The 25835-nt window shown below is 38.1% G+C and overlaps 1 protein-coding gene across 5 annotated transcripts in view; it reads left to right on the forward strand.

Annotated features, from left to right (window-relative positions):
* Positions 1–25835, forward strand: part of LOC135226467 (uncharacterized) — a 79379-nt gene that overhangs the window by 33362 nt on the left and 20182 nt on the right. For all 5 annotated transcript variants that reach the window (XM_064266068.1, XM_064266064.1, XM_064266069.1 and 2 more), the window contains 5 exons: positions 8206–8363; positions 12019–12190; positions 13347–14538; positions 17859–18002; positions 18684–21787. In XM_064266068.1, the coding sequence (XP_064122138.1) occupies positions 8206–8363; positions 12019–12190; positions 13347–14538; positions 17859–18002; positions 18684–21787 (4770 nt within the window). The remainder of the gene's footprint in view (positions 1–8205; positions 8364–12018; positions 12191–13346; positions 14539–17858; positions 18003–18683; positions 21788–25835) is intronic.

A 25835-nucleotide genomic window follows, 5' to 3' on the forward strand; every position in this document is an offset into this window, starting at 1 on the left:
TTTCTACAGTTCTTTGTCCTGCACTTTTATATTTGTTGCTTTTTTGACCAACTGTTTCTTATTTCTTCTCATCACATGTCTATACCTTTGAGATTTGATTTCTCTTTTTCTATAAGTACCAGCACATTATCCATTATTCCTTTTTTATGTGGTCTTCCAACCATATTCTGCTCATGAATCATAATAATCTGTGGCCATGACCTTTTAAAATCTTGTACTTTTCTCTTTTTCATTGCCTATGTTTCAGCTGAATAGAAAAGCAAAGGCCTATGTACTCATTGTAGGTCTTGGCTCTCTGCCATTTATTAACCGTAGTCTAGCTATCTTGTGTTTCATGCCTGCTGCAGCTGCTCTTTTATTGCTCTATCAAGTCCTGCTTTACAATCTAGTGTGTCCTCAATTTTACAGAACTGTCCACTTCCTTCTCACAGTCATTTTTTTTCTAGTAATCCAATTGGGCGTCGGAAAGATCTTAGTCTTTGTATTTTTTTGTAATTCTGGCCACCTCTTGTTACATTTGGCACAAAGTGTCGAGTTCACCCCAACAACCACATTGCCATTTCCTGATTTATTTGCTTTCTTTCCAGTCTCCAAAAGCTGTGGTTTGTCTATTGATTTTCAGTTCTCTTCTCATTCCACTCTTCCAACTTTTTATATTTCCCATGGGTGGTGCCATTATTGCACCTCTTGCAGTGTACTCTAAGCATTACTGAAAGGTTATTTGCTTTGGCCTATAGCTGCACCCACTTTTTAGCTCTTTACTTATATTCCCACTTTTTCTTTCATTTTACTGTCCAACTACTTCAAGTCCTTAGTGTCTTGAACACTAAATGACTGAACATGCTCTCCTTAGCAAAGGTTGACTAATCCGTAGATAAATCTCTTTAGTGATGAACACAAAAATGTAATTGTGCACAAGTCAAGGCTGCTGCACAATTGGCATATGCTAATACTACACAAAAATAACTTTGTAAGCAGAAATACAGATCATACACTTTTGTGATTGGTCTTGAGCCTCTACTAGTCTGTTGTACACAGTACAAGAATTGTACATAGGAGCTGCAAGTCTGTAAGCAGTCTTATGAGTGTGTCTGTATGTCTGTTTATCCTAGTCTCTCTTATGCTATCTGTGGTTATTTTATTCCAAGTTTTGACAAGGTTAATTTCCCATGAAAATAGGACATTTTCCATTGCTTCCATTAAGTTACCAGTGACCTTCTAGAGTTACTGCTTAGCCCTGTTCAAGCACTGCATTGTTATCTAAAAGGACTTCATCTAGAGCCTAGGTGTTGTAGACTTTTTGTTAGCTCAAGCCAGGACAAGGAAGAGGAGTCCAAGAATACCTTTTGGTTTGGCTACATGAGGTGACTACGCAAGCCTATTCCTTATTTTCAAGTTCTGTTATCAATACTGTGCATGCAGAAGCACATAACATTAGAGGGTAAGTTCCTCCCTGGCATTTAAGCATTATCTTCTACCTGAAGTTTATTGCCCACAGGTCCTTGGTCACTTTTTCCTTGGGTCTGGTGGTGGCTGCTCAACAATTTTAGCTCATCTAGTGCTCCTGGCAGGACAGTTCTTATTTTGCCCAAGATGATCAAGTGTTGAGTAGAGAGTGAGTGAGATGACTGGTCTCTTTTCTTTCCCTTTTCTCCTTTCTTCAGTACTTATGTATGGTTTGAAGAATGAACACATCATATGCTAGAATTGGCAGGATGCAGGTGAGCATTGCAGTCATACTGTTACAGCACTTTTTTAATGTTCCATACAACATACAAATCTGCTTCTCATTAGCTTCAACTCCTCCCTCTAGCAAGAGAGTGAGATAGGTGACAAACCCATTCAATGTGGCTAGTATGGCTTGTTGCTTGAAGAGATATAGTTCTCTTTGACTTCCATATATGCAGTGAATCTAGACATTGTTACTATTTATTTAAACCCAGTGGACTGGGTGTTAGATATCCACATATCTAACATCTCAAAGGCTGAGGTCCGCCTCTTTAGAATCCTCATTTCTAAGAGGAATGATCAGGTGTGCCACCTCCAATCAGTTCAAGACTGAAGGTTTGTTCTGCGTATGAACAAATAAAAATTTTTTTATTAATTTTTATTTTTCCTAGGTAACAAACCTGAGGTCTTAACATTGATTGCCCACCTCTACCCACCCCTCTTATGTCTTATCCTGGGTTGGAAGAAAGACTAAGTGCGTCATTAGGTTCGAGCGTGATCTCTGACTTGCTTCCACTTCTAAACTATGTATCGAATGTCAGATGCCCGAGATTCCTTGCATTTACAATTTGTTCATATACGAAACAAACCTTCGGTCTTGACAGTAGGATAATACTAGCGCTAAGTTGGAAACCGGTAGAATTAATAAAAAAACTTGTGTGATCCAGGGACTATTGGCATCTGTACCAGGTCGCTGAATATTGTAGTTCCCAGAATGCCCCTGGCATCCTGTGACCTATCAGTTACTTTCCTACCACCTTTCAGATAGGACGTGATTACTTTCTATATGGGACAAACTGGACGTGTATGCATTCCCTCCCTTTTGCCTAATCTGTCAAGTTCTGAACAAGGTGATGTGGTTTCAGAACCTCAAGATGGTATCAGGACAACTGCCCCCAGGAAAATTGACCCCCGTAAAACCACTGGATAATTGCCCCTGACAAATTTAAAAAATAATTGTAGCTATTTCTGGAATTTATTACCGTTTACGTAATTACTTTATAGTAATTTCCTGAGTAACTATTTAAGAAAAAAATTCTTCATAGAAAAACGGTAGTAAATACGAACAATTAATGTTTTATTATTATTAATAAAAATACATAAGAATTATTAAAAGCAATGTTTTATTAATGTTAATAAAAATAAATTATTTAAAAAGATAACATTATATACTAAAATTTGTACATAGATAAGTTGCAAAAATATTGAAAAGGATTTAAAAACTAGAATTTAAATTGTGGGCTATGTATCTCAAAAATTCCAATACATCGCGGTTCCCAAAGTCTTGCACAATGTTTGCTATTCTTATGCTAGAATCCTGATAGCGTTTCCGCTTAGGAGGTACTGGATGCCTAGCAAGTATTTGATTGATTATGACGCTGGATAGTGCCTGTTCTCTCTTCAACACCCCCAGAAATTTCCATATATTTGGATGAAATGACATGACGTAACGCTTGCTTGCATATGGTTATGCCAGCCTTCTAAGGCGTTGTTTGTTCGAGGTAAATCTTCAATAACACGAGTATACATACTCCACATGCTTACAGAGAAACGTGGCTGTCTCCTTGTATGTCGACGTCTTCTGCCGATATATGTATCCTCAAAATAATCTATTATAGCATCAGCCTCAGGTGGCAACGTCTCTTGTAGTTTCTCAAACGCTCAATAACTTTTTTGGGGGAACAAACTCTAAAGCAGGAATCTAACGTATTTGCAGGGAAAAATCGGCGTCGGTTTGGTATTTAGTTTGGAGACCTTCATTTTGCACCTTACGGTATATGCTTTGAGATAAGTGGTAAAAACATCCTTTAACGGTTATGTTGGGGGAGATCTCTTCAATAGCACTCCTAGCAGCTTGTTCAAAGTCTATTAGGAAGTCTTGGGATTAAGTCTAGGGTTTATAGTGAGGAGTTGTTGGTAGATATCTTCATATATTGCTTGTTGTTTATTTGGTAGCAGAACATACACACGAGGAATAACTCTTTCAGAAGTTAAGCAATGAATAGTGTACAATTGGTAAAATAACTCGGGTACAATCTTAAAGGTACAGTCTCCAAACCAATTATCTGATTTCTCCAGAAGGCTAATGTTTGTTGGTGTTGAAAATAAAAGGAGACGCTGCTCAATCAATCCACTATCATAAAGAAGAAAATCTTCACCACTAGAAGTTTTCTTGTACTCGGAAGGAATGACCATGTCTGATAGGCTTGATGGGATGGGATGAGGAGCACCGGCAGCTTGTTTGTAGCGCCTTATTGCACGACGAATATGTCTCACCGGTGATAGTTGAGTTGCAGCACCACTTGATATCGACTCAACTGTTTGGGAAATTATTTGCTGTGCAGTCTCTTCAGAAGCAATAGATTTAGCCTTTATTTCCTGTTGTACTAACAAGACTTCAAGGCGGGGTTGGTCAACAGCATGGGTGTGATCATTTACATGGCCAACTACTTCATTTTCACAAACTTTTATTTTCGCTTTAGAATTATTATTGCGGCGTTATTCACATTCATAAGATGTAACATTATTTGCCAATTCCTTCTGCTTCACATAGATGTATCCTTCGTAAATAAGCTTCATTTTTCCATGTTCACTTCGGACGAACTTCATGATGGGTGATGTTACTTCTTATATTTCTGAATAGACACTGGATCATTCTTACTTTTTTTTTTAAACATTTGTTTGACTATACAGTTGGCGATAACTTTCGGAAATTAACTATAACTTGTACGACCGATTACTTAATTAGGAAATAACTACTTAAATGGTAATAAATTTAGGAAATAGATACAATTATTTCTTAAATGACCAATTATGTAATTTGGAAGAATATCTTCATAAATAGTTACTAAAAAGTAATTACGTAAATGGCAATAAATTCCAAAGCATTTGTCCAGAGGGCAGTGGTTTTACGGGGGCAATTTTCCCGGGGGGCAGTAGTCCTCCAGGGGCAGTAGTCCTCCGGGGGCAATTTTCCCGGGGGCAGTTGTCCTAGATCCCCTCAAGATGACTGGTAACCCCATTGTGGCTGATGGCAGAATGGTTTCTGGACCTGTTGGAACTTCTAATAGATGTGCCAAGAGAGGTACCTCCATGGAACAACCTACTGTGTCAACCATACTTGGAGAGGTACCACCAGTTGGTGCAGTCCCTATCACTTCAAAGGTGGAGACTGTCAAGTATCTCCTACGAGTGAGAGGCGTTTCTCAGGAAGCAGCAACACAGATAGCAGAAAATATCAGGTGGTCATCGGCAGCTGTGTACCAAGGAAAATAGTATGTGTACTGTGATTGATGTTGTAGAGGGAACTTTTCTCCACTCAGAGCCACTATTCAACAGTTAGCGGACTTTCTGATATATCGCAGAACAAAAAGACATATGTCAGTATCTGCTGTAAAGGAATACAGGGCTGCTCTAGCTTTGGTTCTGCGGATGGAAGGCGTGGACATTTCTTCTTCATGGGAAATGGCTATGTTAATGAAGAGTTTTGAACAGTCCTGTTCCCCGAAGGAACTAAAAGCCCCAGATTGGGATTTAACCAAGGTACTGAGCAGCCTCACAAAACCCCCATACGAGCCATTGCGACAGTCCACAGAAAAAAGCTTGACCCTGAAGGCAGTCTCCCTATTGGCTCTAGCCTCAACCAAAAGGGTGGGGGAGCTGCATGGTCTGTCATATGTGGTGAAGCATTCGAGAGGTTGGAAGTCTATGGTCTTTGAATTTATCCCAGAATTCGTAGCCAAAACTCAAAACCCATCAGTAGTGGATGGCAGATTTAACTCCTTTTCGATACCTTCTCTGGAAGAATTTGTGAATAATGATCCTGAAAAAATGCTGCTATGCCCTGTCAGAGTACTACGAGCGTACTCAAGAAGAACGCGGCATTTCAGGCCAGGGTGCTGAAGGCTTTTTTTGTGAGTACAGGATGGAACAAGAATGAAGTGTCCAGGAATACAATATTGTTTTGGTTGAGAGAAGCAATCAGGAATGCGTACATGACAGGACAGAGGGTCAAATAGTCTGGAGAGAGCTAGAGCTCATGACATCAGGGGCTCAAGCGCTTCTTTGGCATTCAAGATAAATATGTCTTGTGGAGAGGATTTTGAAATCTGGTATTTGGCAACGCCAATCACGTTTCACTTTTATTTAAAAGATGTCGCCCATAGATCCTTGGACACTTTTTCCTTGGGTCCAGTGGTGGCTTCCCAACAAGTGGGTATAGCTCATCCAGTATCCCTGGCAGGTCAGTTAGCGTCTAGTCTAAGATGAAGGTATGAAAGTAGAATGAATGAGATGACTGGTCTTCCTTCTTTACTATTTTTCCTAGCCACTCCTTTACCTACGGGCAGTAAGAGGGAGAGTACCATCATGAGCTGGAACTGACTAGATAAAGGTGAGGGAGACAGCCATACTGTAAAGATAATCTAGAGCATAACGGATAGCTCTCCACCTTCTGTAATGCAATAAGCTATGGCTTTGTAGGAAACACCCAGAGAGGGAAACCGATAGATTCCCATATATCTTTAGTAAATTGTCTTAGAATACATTTGGTTCAGAGTTTGTAGTCCATTGTCGTAGAATAAATCTGTTCGGAAATGGATAAAGGTGGCAAACTCCCAGTCAGTTATAGAGACTTAGCTCCCACCAATAAGTAAGTCTAGGCTAATGTTAAGACCAAAGGTTTGTTTCGTATATGAACAAATGACAAATTTTTAATCAATTTGTATTTTTCATAACTAACAAACCTGAGGTCTTAACATACTTATAAGGCCCACCTCGAACCACCCCTCTAACAGTCTAAACTGGTTTGGAAGAGTAACTGATAGGTCACAGGATGCCAGGGGCATTCTGGGAACTACAATACCCTGTGACCTGGTACAGATACCAATAGTCCCGGGATCATACAAGTTTTTTTTATTAATTCTACCAGTTTCCAGCTTGGTACTAGTATTATCCTAATGTAAAGACCTCAGGTTTGTAAGTTATGAAAAATACAAATTGATTAAAAATTTGTCATTTTTGATTGCTTTTAACCATTGTCCAGCTGGCATTAAAAGATTTATCCTAATGTTAAGACCTCAGATTTATTGGTTCTGAAAAGTACACATTAATGAAAAAATGTCATATTTAATTAAATATTTATCAGGAAATTACCAAAGGTTTTGACCTGTGTGAGCAACATGTGTAAGGATTTCCTAAATTTTCATATGCTCTACCTTGTAAACACTGTAACAAGATTTGTTTTGCCTTTGTAGGAACAGCCTTTTTATTTATAAGTGGACAAACAAACCAACTGTAGGCCCTTAATTGCCAAGCATGAGGATAGCCAGTAGGCTGGGTGTACACATCAAAATTTCGCAACAAAAACACAATCAATTACATAGCATAGCAGAGGAGATATGGGGGAAAGGGGTCTGGACTCCTCACTTATTTACCAGTTCACTTCCCAGGAGAGTTGTAGTAACAGAACTAGGTCTTTAGGCTAGGAGTGATTTTACTGTTAGAATAAAGTGAATACAACGGAGCAGCAGATCAAGACACAATTGATATATGGGCACATTCTAATGAGTGTTAAAAAGCTCCCTGAAAAGTAAATGAAGCAAACAAGTGACAGTAGTACCACACAAACAAGAAGTAACCAACAATTTTACACAACTCTAAACAAAGGAAGGAAAGATTAAATAGGGTAGAAAAAAAGAAAGATATTTATAGTAAGCTGGCATGACACAAACTTTCAAGTATAGTAGTCACATATTCTCTTAAGGAAATATAATTAGGTAAGACAATAAAGAAAAAATTTAAAGTAATGGCTGAAAATGGAATAGAGCTTTAATTATTGCTTTAGCACAATTGGGGGGAGATTCTTACAACTGTGTACAGATTATTCAAACCTTAGTTGTAAGTCAGTGAGGGGTAGCTATTGCCTTCTACTAATGTCATGCTCATGTATGGGTGAACAACCTAAGCATTTCTCCCATTATTCTCTACAAGAGGTAATACACATTGGAGACATTCAAACTATGAATGTGCACCATATAATCTATAATAATATAAATGAATGTCCAAATATGATAATTGCAATGAGGGCGGCTATTTGTGATTGATGGACTTGTCATGAAACAAAGGATACAATTAAGTTTAAAATATACTGTCATAGTGATGACAAGTTAGAAAATTTGACCATGAGATCTTCAAGAAATTAATGTGCATTAGTGGAACACTAATGCACTTCGGTTGAATTCTAAGTTCAGAAAGCAAAGTCTGGAAGGAATGCAGTCTGTGGTAAATTCTACTGATCCTAGTACTAGTTGAAGATCTGCTCCAAGATTTTAATTTATGTTTTGAGACACATGAGATGAACTAAAATATTTTTTTTTTCGACTAGAAAGGAAGAATTAAAGCAATATTTGTTCAGTTTTCAGGTTGTAGTAATAAAAAGTGTTGTTATTCAGTGCATACAAAAATCTTGTTTTTCAGATCCAGAACATTGTGGCCGGATTGAGTGCATGTTTGAATGTACTTGCCGAGATGAAAGTTGGAAGCACCCGGTATCTGGATCTGGGCGAACTATGAATGCTGTCTCAATATTCAATGTAGATCGAGAGCAAATGGAAGGTTTAGCAGTTAGAGAGAAGGTAAACACAGCTCTTCTGTAAAAGAAAGTACAGGTACACAACCCTTTATCTGAAATCCCTGGGGCCAAATGTATTTTGATTTTTGGAATTTTTTGGATTTCAGAACTGTGGGGTCAGGAGCATAATCAAACGTCACTACTGCAGCAAAAGCATTTTTCCCCTTTTCTTCATGTTTTTTCATTATAGTTATTTATTCATTATAGCTTATTATATATTAATACGGGCAGTCCCCGGTTTGCGAACTCAGTTATTGGTGATCTGGTTTTATGGGGCTAATCTAATGCCTTTTCACCACCATAATGCCCTGATTTCCAATTATCGGTGCATAATAGAGTTATGGCACCAATATATATCTAAAAGAGGTGCCATTAACCAGTTATTGGCACCTTCTGAAAGGAACCCCCACGATAACCAGGGATTGCCTGTATACTGCTGAAAGAATGTAAGGTAATGAACATCAATAATAAAATAGTGGGATAATGAAGACCATATGTTCACTAATGCATTATTTAAAAAAAAACATTTGGTAAATTGCAATTATATGAATGTTACCCTGATGTGGTTATTTGACTTCTGATGGCAAAAATTACTCACTGATTTGCTATATGTAATTATTTCTTCTTGATTACAAGAATTTAACAATAATTTTTACTTTGGTAGTGTTATGAAAAATCCCACACAGTGTATCTTAGTGATCAAATGTGCAACTGCAAACCAACTTGTGTGATTTTCAACGATAAGTAAGACTATGAAATACATTTCATCGTATCAATCATTGAGAGGGTTGTTCTTTATTGTCTAGATGTCGTCATCAGTTGTAGTTGTACATTTGATTATTAGGACACTCTGTGTGAAAAGTGGAGTTCATCATATCAGAGAGAGAGAGAGATGCACAAGTAATTCTGACATGTCTCTGTATAGGCCATACTCGTCTGACGCATGGACACTTAATGATTGGCCCATGGGGCCCTGCTTCTGAGCGCTCAGTGCAAGGTGGTGACAATGGTCAAACGTGTTGTCCGTGTGTAGAACGTATGACCAGCAGCGACTGTCAACTTTTGGAAATTAATCAGTAAAGGAAATTTTGCCAGAATCTTTTGCATTTTTAGTTGTTCCAGTTTTGATGGTTATGAGGAAGTGTGATTAATTTAAATATTAAAATAAAAAAAATAAGTAAATAATAAAGGCACAAAAACCAGTACAGCATTTAGTAAATTTTAAAACAAAATGTTAAAATGTTAAGTACCCTACAGTATATTGAATTTTGACCCTGAATAGGTGCGACGGGTCGAACACGACCTGAGGAGTGTTTAAAAAAACATGTTTGTTCATATACGAAACAAACCTTTGGTCTCAATATTAGGATTTACTAGCGCCAAGCTGGAAACTGGTAGAATTAAAATTAATCTTGTGCGATCCAGGGACTATTGGCATCTACACTAGGTCACGGGGCATGTATTACCCAGAAAGCCTTCAGCGTCCTGTGACCCACCAGTTATCTTTCTACCGCCTATAAGATAGGACTTGTTTACTGTCTATCTGTTTAAAGCCGGTTTTAGTTTGATGGTGTGTGTACATTATGCATGCCATTGGTTGTGGCTGAGATGCCTTATATTGCCATTTGGTCCAATTTCCTTCGAATGCCAATTTCTCAGTTTTTGCATTTTATTTTCCATTTCTCATCAACAATGTCCAGCAGGCAGTGTTCTCTGGGCATGGATGTCATCAACTTACTTCTAATGGAATTAGAAAGTGATGTTGATGATAATTTAGATGTTACTGACACCTCTATGGCAAGAAGCTCAAGTTTTTTTTTAACGAAAGGTTGGAGGTGAGGGAGGTGACCTTGAAATGATTACGAGACAAGAGGGGGAGAGAGGGGGTGGGAAGTAGTGGGTCTGTGCCTTTTCTTGGGACAGATTACATCAGCTTATGTCAATAAATCATCAACACACTGTAGAGAGAGAGAGACAGAGAGAATAACATTTCTGATATGACAGTAAATTACACCTTACTGCAGATCTTTTTACATAATTCCGTTCTTGGATAATATGAGTTTATTCTATAAAAAAAATTAGCCCCTTTCTATTACATTTAGGTACCAAAAAAAAAAATTTGTGAAATTTTGACTTTTTTGTGGGGGCCCAGGGGCCAGTCACATAATGTAAATAGTAGTTAGGAAGGATCCCCTCAATTTTTGTGTGTATACAGCATATTTTGTATTTTTTGTAAATATTTTTAATTATGTTTTTGTATATACAGTAGTGCCTCAGGTTACGAAATTAATCCGTTCCGAAGCGGCCTTTGTAACCTGATTTTTCGTATCTAGAACTACGTTTTACGTGTAAATTACCTCCAAGCCCTACAAAACACCACAGTAAATTTTATAATAAAGCTAAATTGACCAATGAACAATGAAATACAACAATTTGGACCATTCAATACTTAACCAAACCATTACTGTACCTGTAAATAAAGTGTATTAGTGTACAGGGTACAAGAAATACTTTGTGTACATGTACGTACGTATGTAGTAAATGTGGAACCTTACCTTTCGAGTGAGGTGATGTCCGAAAGTAGTGACAGAGAGGGAGGACAAACGGCAGAAAACATGAACACTTAACTTTACGAAACACATTTAAAAGTGGCAGAAAACATTAACACTAAACTTTACGAAACACATTAACAAATGGAAGAAAACATTAGCACTTCTTGATTACCTCCATCTACGTCTCCGTAGAAAACATCCTCTTCTTTCCGTGAACTTCTGCAACATTCTTGGGACCCATGGCTAATAACGTAAGTCATTAAGTTCACACACAACATGATAAAGTAACTTACAGTACAACGAAAACGAAATCACTAACATGAATTTACGTTAACAAACTAAATATATGTGAACGAATGAATTCCAGGCGTTTACGATAATGCTGCTGCAAAAAATGGTCAAGGAACGCCTTTACATAGAGGCATGATGGGACAGATGCTGACCAATGGGAGAGCAGGATCTTATGGCGGTGACTAGCATCAGGAACTAATGAGAGAGCGGGAGGATGGTGGCGAGTCTACTGGGTTGGCGGTGTGCAAGTTTTAAATTTGTTCTTGGCGGCCCAGGTGAATCTCGGGCTTTACAGTACACCCTTTCGCAACCTAAATTATTTTCGTACACAGAAGCAAAAATATCTTCGTCTTTGCTTTCGTGCTGAATTTTTCATACGTAGGGATTTTTAATATATTTGTAATAAATATTTAATTTGTAGATGGGTATGATTTATCTTCTCAGTAGTGTTCGGCAATGGTGAAATAGATTTTAGAAATTAAATTGTACAGCATAGCTACACTTTTTGAATTTTCACAAATTTTTCTGGGTGCTCGGGTCGAGCTTGACCCCACGCACCTTTAAAGGGGTACCAAAATAGCAAAACCTATCCAGGGTTAATATACCTTTTTAGTGTGTGTATGGAATCGTGAGTAAGTGTATTTATTGTGTATTTATTTGTTCCCAGTGCTTGGCCTCAGGCCTAGATCTGGTATTTTATTGTAATCCTTAGGGCCTGTTCAGCTCAGTGGTCTGGTTAAACTATACTGTAATAATAATCAATGCAGGATTTGAATTTATTTCATACAAATTTTTTGATGTAGATTGTATTTCCAGGACTTCAGAAGAACTGTCATTCAAACTGGGTCAGAGGTTATTTTGGTGGGTGCAGAACGGAAAAAGAGAGAACGTCGATTACCTGATCGCTTCAAGGACTCTGCCATGTGGTCTGGCAGTGATTATGTAACACTTGATACAGCTGAAGTTGAGGCACCAACTGTTAAAGAAGGTAATGGAATCTCTCTCTCTCTCTCTCTCTCTCTCTCTCTCTCTCTCTCTCTCTCTCTCTCTCTCTCTCTCTCTCTCTCTCAACTGGTTAGTACTCTAGAGAAAAATGTGAATTGAGTATGAAATTATTATTTTGAAATTCTTGATGCTGATATTTCACATTTACACTTGAGAAAGTGTGTCATTGTATAATTTAGATTGCTGTTGATAATGGCCAGTAGAGACCAAACATATTGCAACGAAAGTTACATTCGTTGCCTTATTTTTTTCAGCGGAGTAAAATTTGAATGGAGTACACATCAGTTGTTTAGCATAGGGAAAAATAAATAAAAAATTCTCTAATTATATTCATTATTCTCTTAATAAGAGTGAGGAACTAATATTCAGAAGTTTATGAAAAAATGCAAAAGTATTGCCTTATAACGTTACTTTCCTATAGTCTATACCCTAGTTAGGCTGGTTGGGCTTACAATGTTTGTAATTATTGATCTCCCTCCCTATACCTCGAAACCCCCCCCCCCTCTCAGTCTGGGAGGGAATTTTACTCACATATGCAAGGGGGTCGTGGAAGGAAGGACTGACTCTTAGAGGGGGCATGGTCATGTAAAGGTTGAGAACAACCGATTTATTCCTCCCTTAATAAAATAATGGTAATGTTGGCTCATTGCTATGTGGTTAACTTTTATCCATTCATTCTTCATGTAGAAAATGATACAAGAGCAGTGAAAGAGTAAATATTGCAAATTTATCTAGTTGTCTTTGGAATGGTATTCAACATATAAGGCTCATGGAGCATGTTTGATATAAATGTTTATAATAGCTGTTTCACTACTAATAATGTTTGATTACTACAAACTTTGAACCATTCACTACTTGTGATGAATTCTTGTTGACAGTTATCGCTTACACGTTTCTTAAGGGTCTGAAGCAGACTGCTAGCCTTTGCCTGGATGGTGATAAGGCTTAATAGTTTTCGGTTTTACTTGGTCTAAATTTGTCAGTTATGTATGTACACTGCTACAGACTGCCGCTGTGCACAGTTGGCCAACGAACAATTTGCATAGTTTCTTAATTTATTAGTTGTTGTAGGTTGTTGCATTAAACATTATTTTTTGTTGACCATGTGTTATTTTCACTTATGTTTCTTTTTATTACAGAATATCCAAGCATCCCTCTCCATGAGGCAGCCAAGTACATAAAAAAGTGCAGTGTGAAAGTTCCTTGGTATGATATAAAAGGTATAAGTGTATGGTGTATGGCTCATTCGTGTTATGACTGCAAATGCTTCACTGATCCTTCTTTCCCTGCTTCAAGTGATGAAATATCATATATGGTTCCTTTGGAAGAAACATCAAGTGCTGAGACCAAAGTCAGTGTGGACCAAGTCAGAGTGAAGGAAGAGCCATGTTTAGAGCCTAGTTGTGTTGTGGTAAATATAGATGTGAATAATGTACAAGCTCGTAGAAGATACTGTTGGCGACTGAAGGAGTGGTATCATCCAGTAGAAAATCATAGCTCAAGGACATGTGGATACTCCAGTTCAAAGAAACGCCTCTGTGAGGAAACGAAGCAACTAACCATCACAGGCCAGTCATCTCAGGAAAACTCACCAGAACAGTTAGTAGAAAGTGTGGTGCGTTCCTTGAGGTATGAAAAGTCAAAAGAATACTCTCAAGGTGGTATTGTTCTCCCATACTATGACACATTTGGAGGGGTTTCTCCTGCCAAATTGAAGAAGATTGTGCATTTACAAAACAGAAACAGTGTGGAAGGTATCAAGTCTGAGAACTCAACCGAGTCTGTACCAGTGGTTGATCTTACCTCAGAAATTGTAGAAGAGAGTAAGGATTCTGCAGGTTTCAAGACACAGATACTCAAACCTCTTTCAAAACCAGAAGACAGTGTGAGAAAGCGTTCTTCCTCGTTTGAAGGTAAAAGTGCTATGTTAGTGAAGAAAAGGCGGTTGACAGAGCCTGAGGATGTAAGTGAAACCACAAAATTGACCAAGATTGGTGATGTTGCTAAGAAACCAGAACCATCTAAGAATGCGGATAATATTAAGCAAACTGCAGATATTATTAGTGAGCAAGATGAGAAAACATCTCTTGTTGCTGATAAGGAATTGTTGAAAAAGAAAAAAGAGGGAGCTGAAAGTAATGAAACTGTTTCTTCGGCCCGTAGGCCGTTGTCATTAGTGGAGATGATGGTCGCGGAGGAAAAGAGAGGAGAATTGGAACTTGACCTCTCTGATAAAACACCAGGAAATGCACTGCTTGTTGCAGAAAGTCGGTTTAGGAAGTTGATAAACATGAACATAATAGGAGTCATTGGGATTAATAAAGCTGGAAGGTAGGACTTACAGTGAGTTTTGAAGTTTAGTTCTAAAATAAGTAATTTATTCATATATGAAAAAAACCCTTGGTTTAACATTAGGATAAATAAAAGAAAAACTTCTTTCAGTTTTCTTCTGTATATTGAAAAAGAAACCTACAAGATTACTGAGTATAACTTGTTATTGTTAATACACGAACAAACCTTCGGTCTTAAATATAGTATAATTTCTAGTGCCCAGCTTGATCTGGTTAAAAAGCAGATGAAAGCAAGCAATCTTGTAATATCTGACAACGCATGCGTAGGTCGGGTGAGGAGTGGTCAAGGACGACGATGCTACGCCGAGTCTTTTCTTTGACCGCCTGGGTGAGCGTCGTGTTAACCTCTCTTGGCCTTTACCCGGTTCATTGCCCGTTTCGCTTGTGTTTAGTGTGTGTGTGTGTGTTTGGCTGATATTATGGCTGCTTCTGCTCCTTCTCGGCATCAGCGTATGTGCCCCTGAGTTCCAGGTTTTCCGTGTTCTCGTTTTCTGGCTTCGGTAGCAACTGACCCTCGCATAACATGCAGTAGGTGTCATTCTAATTTTTGTACTATCACGAATCCTTGTACAGAATGCCGGACATGGCCTAACTAAAGAGCAGTGGAGGTCGTTTTAAGGCAAGAGAAAACATCGGAGGGTTTCAACTCTTCCTACTTGGGAAGGTTTTTTGCCACTTCCCGGTGTTTCGTCTCCTGCAGTAGTCAACCCTCATAGTAGCATTGTTTCTGCGTCTCCTTCCTTTTCTTCCATTGATTTGTCGATGGAAGTATTGGGAGGCCACCAGGCTAATGTTTGTAATGTAGCCCCTTCTTCCTCGGGAGTTAATTTGATTCCTGAGAAGGGTGAGGCTTTTCCATCAATCTCTTTTCATCCAGAGTCAGAGGCGTCCAAAATGGCGGAGATTTGGAAGACGCTCTGGCTAGGGGGTTCCCCTCCTTGGAGGGGTTGCTAGCGCATTTTGTGGAGGCTCGCACCCCCCTTCCCTTGTCTGGCCTGGCCATCCCCCCTCCTCCTGGCCTCGTCTTTGTGGGTAGCAGAAGTTGGCCATCTTGTATTGCTCCGCCAGTGTCTGCTGCCGCTTCTTTGAGTCGGGAGTGACGCCGTGGCGTCAGCCCCGTTGATGACGTCACAGGATCTCTCTTTGTGTATTCCTCTGCCAGTGGTGTCTGATTTCCCCTCGCACCGAGGGGAAGCCGTGACGTCTCCACCACTTGTGACATCACTCCATCGATGACGTCTCTCCCAGTCGTCTCCTCTGATCTGCCTTTCTCAGCCGTGACGTCATCCCTGCCACCCAGTTTGCTACATATCCCTTCCCTGTCATCGGAGCCTTCTCTGGCACATCAGTCTAAGGTCATATGCCATACAGTGCTTCAGAGGTTGGACTCTGTTTTGGATGTTAAGTTGGCTGCCTTATCAGTTGGGAGGACTGGTAGGAAATGTGTTGCTTCATCCCCGCCTCCTGAGAAGAGTGCACATAAGAAACCAGTGCTGTCTTCCTCTCCCTCTTCCCCCCTCTACGCCCTGTCGGCGTATCAAATGTTGGAAGGCTAAGGACTTTGGCCTTTCTTCGCCTACGAGGGAGGAACAACATGGACGTGTTCCTGAGAGTGGTGGTGTTTTGGGCAGTTAGTGCTCCTTCCCATGTGCGATCTGCAGGGGATGCTTCGTCCTCTGGCTCGAATCATGGGCGTGTTACCCCCTCCCCATCTGTGCACATCCCCAGCGTGTTGCAACCTCCTCTGTCCATGCACATTGCGAGCGTGTTGCAACCTCCCCTACCTGTGCATGTTGTAAGTGCTCCTTCTTCTCCAAGGCCTATTCGTCGCCTTAAGGATCTCAAGGCACCTGTCAAGAGGTCGAAGGTAGTGAGCGCAGAGTTGGTGTAGCAGGAGTGTTTGCCTGCCTCTCTCACTGGTGCTTCCAAGAGTTCGACTCTAAGGGATTCTCCTTCGATCTCGAGTGTTCAGGTTTCCCCCCATCTCACGCCCGTGACCATTCATTGACATGTTATGAGTCATCTGTTGAGGTAAGTGATGTTACTAGTGTTCGACTCAGCCTAAGTCAGAAGATCAATGCCCCTTTCGCTCTCGTTCTTTGAAGTTCCTGGCCATGGCCAACTAATAGGAATGGAGGATTGGCATGACCAGCATGCTTGTCTTGCCCCTTGGACTAAGATGTTAGAAGACATTCTGAAGGTTTCTCATTGGTTGAGCCATATTCTCTTAACATACTGCTGTACCAGCTTTCCAACATCATTATGAAAAATGAAGATAAGGATGGAGTTGCTCCTGGACAGTGCATTAACCCTAAATGGATGGATACCCTCACAAGGGTGGTAATAACAGGTTTTGGGTGGTGGATGAATTCACTCATGGTGAGTAACAATATCATGAGCCATCGATTTAGGGGAATCAGGTGGGAAAGAGGTTCCATTGCTCTTGTAGGCCATAAATTCACTAATGACAACTTTTAGAATGGCTAAAATCAAGAAGCAGTGTCTCATGAGCTTAGCTGTGATCTTGCTTCAAAGGAGGATTTACTGTCTCGCATGAAGTCTTTTTATAAATTTGCTTATAAATATACCAACGGATTGCTGTTGGTATCTTTTATGATAGTATGTTAGTTATAAATATAATTTTGCAAAGAAAAATCATAAAAAACCTTTTAAGTTTATTCACCAGTTTCAACTTCAGGCATGTACTTCATGTAGACCCTTAGGTTTGATTGCCATTCTCAGCTAATAGCTTTCTAGTGAACTCTGCTGTAATGAGCGGCTACATCTATCCCACCTAGATTGCATTTCAGGCCAGTTATAAACAATGGGGGTATGGTGAAACCAGTAGAAAAAAAAAAATCATACAAGTATTAGTATATGCCAGTGGTCCAGACTACACAATAAAGATGGTGTGTTAACTGCTGGTGACCCCAGAGCCTTATAAAGAAATCGATAAGGCTATTGTAGATTGTCTATTGTATGCTCTAACAAGAGCTGTAGTGTCTGGGAATATTTGAACATCACAAATATTGTCTAATTTTATGTAATGTGTTATACAACAAAAATTACACTTAATTTTAAAAACCTACATAGATCTCATATTTGATAGCTACATATAAATGCTTTGTTTTAATAATTATTTTCTTTACAGGTTCTTTTATATTTGTATGATTGTCTTAAGTGATTGCACTTGTTTTGTATTACTATACTTACACTTTTTACTTTTTCAATATTGTTTGTTTTAGAGCTTCATATACTGCAGTTGTTCAGCCCCTCCTAATAAATATTTTTGTGATGCAGGTGTATAATCAGCACTGTGGATTCAGCAATGTGTTTGAGAACAATGACTAGCATCCACACCATGATAAGTAACAATGCCCTGGATGTTGGACCAAATATGCGTGAAATTTTCTTTCCTGCGGCTCATGCTGCTCCAAGGCAAAGGTATTATGAGGCAGTATTTATTTTTTCTGCCTGATTTGTATTGTTTCTTTTATTATCTTTTGTGGGATAGAGCTTTAAATTAAATTTATTATGCATATTTTTGTATTGTCAACTTGTCTTTTGACTGCAGAATGGAGTTTCACGAAAAGACTGCAGAATGGAGTTTCACGTAAGGTAGATTAATTAGCACAAGAATTATCTGTCAAACTTCCACAAATGTTGTTAGCATTTTATTATGAAAGGCTTTTTCATTCTTTGCTACCTTTTCTTCTTACAACTCAAATTAAAAAAATATATATAAATATAATGTATATATGTATGTATGTATGTATACATATATACATATATATATACTATATATATATATATGTGTGTGTATGCATGTATACATTATACATTTATACATGTATATAATATATTATATATATATATAGATATATATATATATATATATATATATATATATATATATATATATATATATATATATATATATTTATAAAACTGAAGATCATACTATTAAAATCCATGATATTTTTGTAGTCAGTTATTGGTTTTTCACAAATTGATTTTGAAGTTATCTTGAAATAAGAAAAATAACAAGAAAATTTGCTTATGAATTTTGTCATGTTAACATTCAAGTGAATTTGCCTTGTTACTGTAGAATATTCCATTTCTTAGGTTTGTAATGATACGTTGTGATGGTATGAAGAAATGGGAAATAGTTGGTGTCGTGCAAAAGAAGGGAGCTTTAGGATTTACAAAGAAGTCTTCAGAGCAGAAGAACAAATCATCTTCACCTCAGAAAGTGGCTCCAGCTCAGCCACAAGTAATTGATTTAGAAGATGAAGAAGAACAAAGCAGCACAAAGATGAACAAAACTGATGTAGTTGAATTATCTCTGAAGGATATTTCCCCGGCAGATGAACTAGAATCGTGTATTGAAAGGAGCAATGGCAGCTGGGAAGGAAGCTTTCCACAGATTGCAAGCGTCCAAGGAGCATCAGATGTTCATATTCCTGGTGCTGAGGGTCTAATTAGTACAGATGCAGTAGATAACTTTGAGATTGTGTCAACTGATGTAGGTACTGGGGCAGTTGAAGAGACTTCAAGCCCTGTAACATCACTGCCTAACCTGATTCCTTTGACACAGAATCCTACCGACCAGTTATCTGTGGAAAAACCAGCATCAGCAACAGACAAATTGCCTGTGATGGCTTCCAAGTCCCCTGGTGGGAATTCTCCAACTTCCGTAGTTGACTTAGAAAAGACTAACTCAGAAAAATCTACTAGTGCAGTTTCAAGCACTGTTCCTGTTGCCAGTTCTCCTCAGCTATATTTTCTACCTACAGTGTACAGTAGCAGTACTACTGCAGTTACAGCTAACTTTTCCTCTTCTCCTATTACAAGCGTTTCTGGAATGAGAATGATTAAACTAAATCAGTCTAGTGCTAAAGTTTTTGGTGAACCTTCAGGAAATTCATTTTTGCCTCTGACCCCAATTTCCTATCAGTCTTCGCAGTCTGCTGTGACTGGAGCTCCTCCCTTGTATGCAGCAAGCCCATTGTTACCAAAGTTAACAACTACAACTACATCAACATCAAGTGTGCCATCTAACTCAAGCCTTGAAAATGTTGTTGTTTGTCCGGTCAGTGATGCAAAGCGAATTGGGCTATCCTCTGTATTCAGGCCTTTGGATGCTCAGAAGTCTGCAGATCATGTTACTCCTGTTCCAACCAATACCCAAGGTTTTCAGAGACCACTGTATTTTGCACCAAATCCAGGAGGAATGCCAAGGATGGTTTTAATGCCTCCTCACAAAGGTGTGCCACCACAAATGTTGTCACCAAATACCAGCAAGAATCAAGATGTTCAGTTTAAAAGGATGTTGCTTGTGCCATCAACTACAGAAAGTGGCAGAATGGTTCTCATTTCTGTGCCAACTACTGTAGCTAATGAACCTTCTGTTAGTGGGGGAGAGGAAGGAACAGGGATTGTTAGCTTAAGTAGTTCCAGCAAGGCACCTACAACTGATTCTTCAGTGGAGCAAGGATCCAACTCAGATGTACAAATCTTATCAACTGTGAAACCTTCAGTGTTGCCTCCACCTCCACCTTTACGTAACATGTCAAGTGCTGGTAAAAGAGAGAAGGTGACAGACAGTACATGTGATGATGTTGTTATATTAAATGCACCTGCAAATAACACCCTGACTATTTCGAAAGTTGAAAGTTTGTCTCAGGGAAAAGTTCCTGGTTCTAGTTCCTCAGCTCAGGTATTGCCTACCAGCAATAGCAGTACCAGAGTAGCAGCTACTACTATGGTCATGTCTTCTACAACGATATCTAGTACTTTACCTCTACTAACACCAAGTAGTTACACAGAAGCCATTAGTAAGGAAAAAGATGATGGTCAGTCATTACCTGTCAAGTCATCTAGTGATGTGTCTGTGAGAGAAAAAGCTACAGAGAAAAATAAGGCTGCAGAGCCTTCAACCTCAGGAGTCTCTACAGACAACCCCATCATTGAATATGAAACAATAAGATCTCCTGAGAAGAGAGTCAAGTGTGATGAGGATCTCAAGAAAAGTCCCACAATAAAGGAAACAAAGAAAGATACTGTTAATGAAGGGTCAGATGATATTCAAGAACTCAAGGTTACCCCTCCTCAAATAAAGAAGGGTGGACATCATTGGAGTGCAGTTGACCTTTCTCTGTCTTTCAAAAGTGTTAAATTAGAGTGGCTTTTGGGAACTATTAGGCAAAATGTTTTGGTGAATATATATCGATTGTCTTTAAAAACTCAGTCGCCTGTTACTTTAAGTGTTAAAAATGGTACATCAATGTCCACATTGTATGGCTTAGCTCGTAAGTCATATTTTGATCCTGTGGAACAAAAGTGTTTGCCTGTGTTGATATTAGGGTCAGTCATGTCAGCAGTAACTAGTTCTGCCTCTACTGATGATTCCATGTTATTTAAAGCTAATGCAATCAAGTATTTTATTAGGGAAAACACAGGCGAATTGGCTTCATATACTTATGATAACAGTGGTAAAAGTCTCATTAAATTAGCTTCTAAAAAACGTGCTGCGACAGGAGAAATGATTGGCATCGGTGAAACAATTTCCTTGCATTCTGTAAGAGATGCAAAGTATTCAGGAAGTTCACAGACACCAGTTAAAAATAATGATAGTAGTAAAGTCTCTCAGAGTAGTGATTGCAGTTGTATAACAGCTGGGAACTTCATATGCCTTGGGCATAAAACTGCAGATAATGAAAAGCCTCCAGTTTCAGAAGCTTCACGTTCCCAAGGTGTGTGTGATTCTTTAGACGAGAAGTCCTCTAGTCAAGGGTCAGTTATCAATAGTGTGCAACCTAATGACCAGCAGATGAAAAGTGAAAGTAGTGATCAGAAGACTCTCAGTAGTAAAAGTTTAAAACAAAGTGAACCAGAATCCATTCCAAGCCAAGCAATAGAAACGAGTAGTAATATTGTTGAATCATCTCAAATTAGTAAAAACTTGGAAAATGCTGCAACTTTGCAATCTTCCAACCCTGACTGTGAGATTGTTTGTGTCAAAAGTTCGAACACACAAAATTTGGCTGTTGAAAACAAGTTGTCGACCTCAGAATGGCCAAATACTAAATCAAAACAAAATGACCAGCGTGCAGTTGAAAGTGAAGACGTTATTGACATTGAAGGATTTTGTGATGAAGATTCTATAATAACCAGCTTGCGTGATCAGATGGTGGGGCTAAATAAAATGATGGGATTAGGAAAATCAGGTGAGAGAATTTTTCTTTTGCACATTTTACTCCATTACTGTCTCTAGAAATATACATTAATAGTGCATTTGAAATTGATCAAGATTCTCAACAGAGATAGGAAGGTATCGGCATTAAAAATTACTGCAATTTTATTAACAAGATCATTTTCAAAGTAAAAGTCATTCAGGAAGTAAAATGAACATAGAACCCGTAAAAACTTTCAAGTGAAAAATTATAAAACAAAGTTATTGCAAAAATTTATATATCATACAGGAGGACAATCCAACTAACAAAAATTCTGTAACAGATTTTTACAAAAAGATAAGACAGTATATAAGAAAGAAATTATGGCTTCTAAAGTAAAAAAATTATCGTTTAAATTTAAGTTCTCATGCATCATCTGAAAAAAAATAAGTTGCTCCTTAACAAACCGGTTGTATATTAGTAGCCAATATTCATGGTCTTTGTAAAACCTAGTTCCTTAATTTTGAATTCAAAAGAAAATTGTCTGCTGGCCCACAATAATAGATGATCACCTAGCAGCTAAGAAAAGTCCATGGTACCAAACTGTATCAATTTTTGCATGTCTAGCCATTTTAGGTTACTAACTGCTATTTACCAGAGTGAATTTGCTAATCATCTATCTAGAATTAATTAATGCACTTTTCCTTTATTTACATGAGCATTATACCTGTCAAGTTCATCTCCTGTGTGTAACAAGTTTTGATGAAATCTTCTTGAAGGTTTGATGGGTTTTAGCATTCGTATAATATCTGACAATAAAACCACCAAAGTTGTCATGACAGCTAACAGTGGAGGTCATCTTTTGGACAGAGAACAGTGTTGCCATCATCCCCAGGTTCCCTCTAGGGGCTTATAACCTAGTTGCCAACATCCTTAGTGGGAAATTTTGGATCTTATCAAAGTCAGCTTGAACGTTGCAGAACAATTTGGGAGTTGTTGGGAACGCCTCTTATTGATGATGATATTGAAGAATAAGCTCCTGGTATATTGCTCCCCTCAGCCAGGTCTGGCTGCTGCAGGAATGGATGTGATGCTACTGGTGTGGGAGAGACAAATATATTTACAGCTGTTCTCTTTAGCCTCTGCAGTTGACTGCAGAGGTCCATGTCAAGCTGCAGGTTTTGATACACATTTATTTAGCTGGTATTAACTGGAATGGTTTTCAGACCGGCTGGATCTGCTCGTGGGCAGTGAATCCTTCCCCTTTGGAAGCAGCTTCTCTGGTAACTCCACTGCCACTGGTGCCACAGTCTTCTGAAGTCTATGCAGCTTCTGCATGGTATATTTTTTTATATCAAGCCAAGTGAACCAAACTTACTGCTTGGTGCATCAAATATTGCTCTGTGTATCTCTGTGCCCTTCATTGCAAATTTCCTCATTTTTTCTTCACTACCGAGAGAGGGGTTTTTTGGTCTGCGATCAAGGAATACAGAATTGCTCTCATTACAAAAAATATCTAACTACAAAAAAAAATTTACCATTGTGTAGGAAGATTTACATTTTTTCAATAGTAGGTAAATTTAGCTTGTCATATATAGATTAGGTGCCAAATACATAGGTATAGGAGACAATACAAGTGTGTGGTGGTTAAAGTTAACATGCATTTACCAGTTACAAGAAAAGATAAACTGATACAACTTTAGTACTGTGTTAATATTCATAATTCATTTTGCTGACCCAAGGTTATTTTACTATACGGCTCTACCAAATTTCCCTATAGTGTGTCTTGTTTGTGACACTGTGGATGGTACTGTGGTCTTTGTATCATCCCTTCAGCTCCAGTCTCAGTACTTTCTCGCCTTTCGTTTCATCAGTTCCCATTGATCGCTTCATACTAGGCTGACTGACTATGGTAAGATTACCTTTCTCCAGTTTTAATTTCACAAGAGGAACAATTTAATGTGGCAATCCTTGTGAGATTTAAGAATTTTGAATTAGTGATAATTTTGAATTAATGATTTGTTAGATTTCTAACCATATGCCATTATATTTATTTTTACTATATACAAATTTTATATATACCAATTGTGTGTGCTTGCTTTGATGTAGTTCCAATGTTGCATTTAGGGTGCTCAGCATGGCACACTGTCTACAGTACTGAAGGTTTTTGCAGTGACCCTTTGATAGCCTTGTACTTTTCAAAAGTAAATATTGTTGCTGTTGATTTTAATCATGTATCTGATGATTTTTACTTTGATTTTAATAATCATTGGTCTGGTGAATTTTACTTTGTTGCTGCTGTTATGCGTCTATTTATTAGTTTTGCTTTTACTTTTATGCTATTAATTTTAATTTTTTGGAAGACATTTAGCTGAACCCTGGACCCACTACTTATTGCTGTAAGATAAGTTGCATAGGACCTGACTGAATTATTCAAGGCTTAAAGTCAAATTTTCTTACCTCCAGAGTTGTGCCCATAATTATGATTTGATGTTTTTATTTGAGACACTCGTAAGTAGTAACAAGTCAAAGGTTGAGTATTTAATCCCAAGGTTTGATAATATCCCATGTATGCCAGGTATGGCTAGATGCGCTAAGTCTGGAGGACGTATTTGTTGTCAGAAAAACTTGGAGTGTAGTTGCCATGATGTTCTTTATTTTAAGATTTTCAGTAAGTTCTACAATGTTTAAATATTTGATGTTTGCTGCAATCCAAATGTTGACAATTGTGTACGTGACTGTCTCTTTGAGAGGATTAGTATGGTTCAGTCACAGGATTCAAAAACTTCATTCACTATTTGTGGCGGTTGCGATGCCAAGAACATCGAGTGGCTTTATTTAAATTCCACAGATCAGCATGGCTGGTCTGCTCTTGAGTTCTGTGTATCCTCCGATTTTGTCTAGCTAATTGAGTAACACACAAATTTCTGGAAGTGATTAGACCTCATATTCACATATGTTTCAGCTATCATGAACTCCAAGGTCTATAAGTAGCTATATAGAGTAACTCAATTAGACTTAAGTATTTAGAATTTCGGACTAGGAGTATGTGTTTTAGGAGTACTTCAAGATGTTGTTTCAGGTAGGCAGAAGTAATTGACTTTTGATGGGCTTTTAGCAAACTAAGACATGTTAACCCTTAAACGCCGAAGCGGTAAAAAAAAAATGTCTCCCGTGTGCCGGAGGTGTTTCAGAGTGAGCGCGGAAGCGGAAAAAATATTTTTTTCAAAAAATTACAGCACGCTTAGTTTTCAAGATTAAGAGTTCATTTTTAGCTCCTTTTTTTGTCATTGGCTGAAGTTTAGTATGCAACCATCAGAAATGAAAAAAATTATCATTATCATATATAAATAATGCGATATATGATAGCGCAAAAACGAAATTTCATATATAATTGTATTCAAATTGCGCTGTGCGCGAAACGGTAAGAGGTAACAAGTTACTTTTTTTTTGTTGTAATTTACACTAAATTGCGATCATTTTGGTATATAACACATTGTAAAACGATAAAAGCAACACAGAGAAAATATTATCACAAAATAATGCATGAATTCGTAACGCGCGGACGTAAACAAATATTTTTTTCAAAAATTCACCATAAATCTAAATATTGTCCTAGAGACTTCCAATTTCTTTCAAAATGAAGACAAATGATTGAATATTACTATACTGTAAAAATATTAGCTTACAAATGCAGTTTTTGACCATATCTGACGAGTTAAAGTTGACCGAATGTCGAATTTTTTTATATATATTTTTTATATGCAATTATTTCGGAAATAAAAAAGCTACAACCTTCAAATATTTTTCGTTTTATTCTACATGAAATTGCGCACATTTTCATATATAAAACTCTATGAAATGCCTAATATGAAACGGAGCAAATATTCCGAGAATGGGACGTACGCATTTCGGAGATTTGTGGCGGAGAATCCGCACGCGGAGGGAAGGAAAGTGTTTTTTTTTTTTTAAATTCACCATTAAATCTAAATATTGTGCTAGAGACTTCGAATTTGTTTCAAGATGAAGATAAATGACTGAATATTACTAGACTGTAAGAGATTTAGCTTACAATTGCGTTTTTCGACCATTTCGGTAGTGT

This window comes from Macrobrachium nipponense, chromosome 14, assembly GCF_015104395.2.
Source record: "Macrobrachium nipponense isolate FS-2020 chromosome 14, ASM1510439v2, whole genome shotgun sequence".
In the NCBI taxonomy this organism is placed as follows: domain Eukaryota; kingdom Metazoa; phylum Arthropoda; class Malacostraca; order Decapoda; family Palaemonidae; genus Macrobrachium; species Macrobrachium nipponense.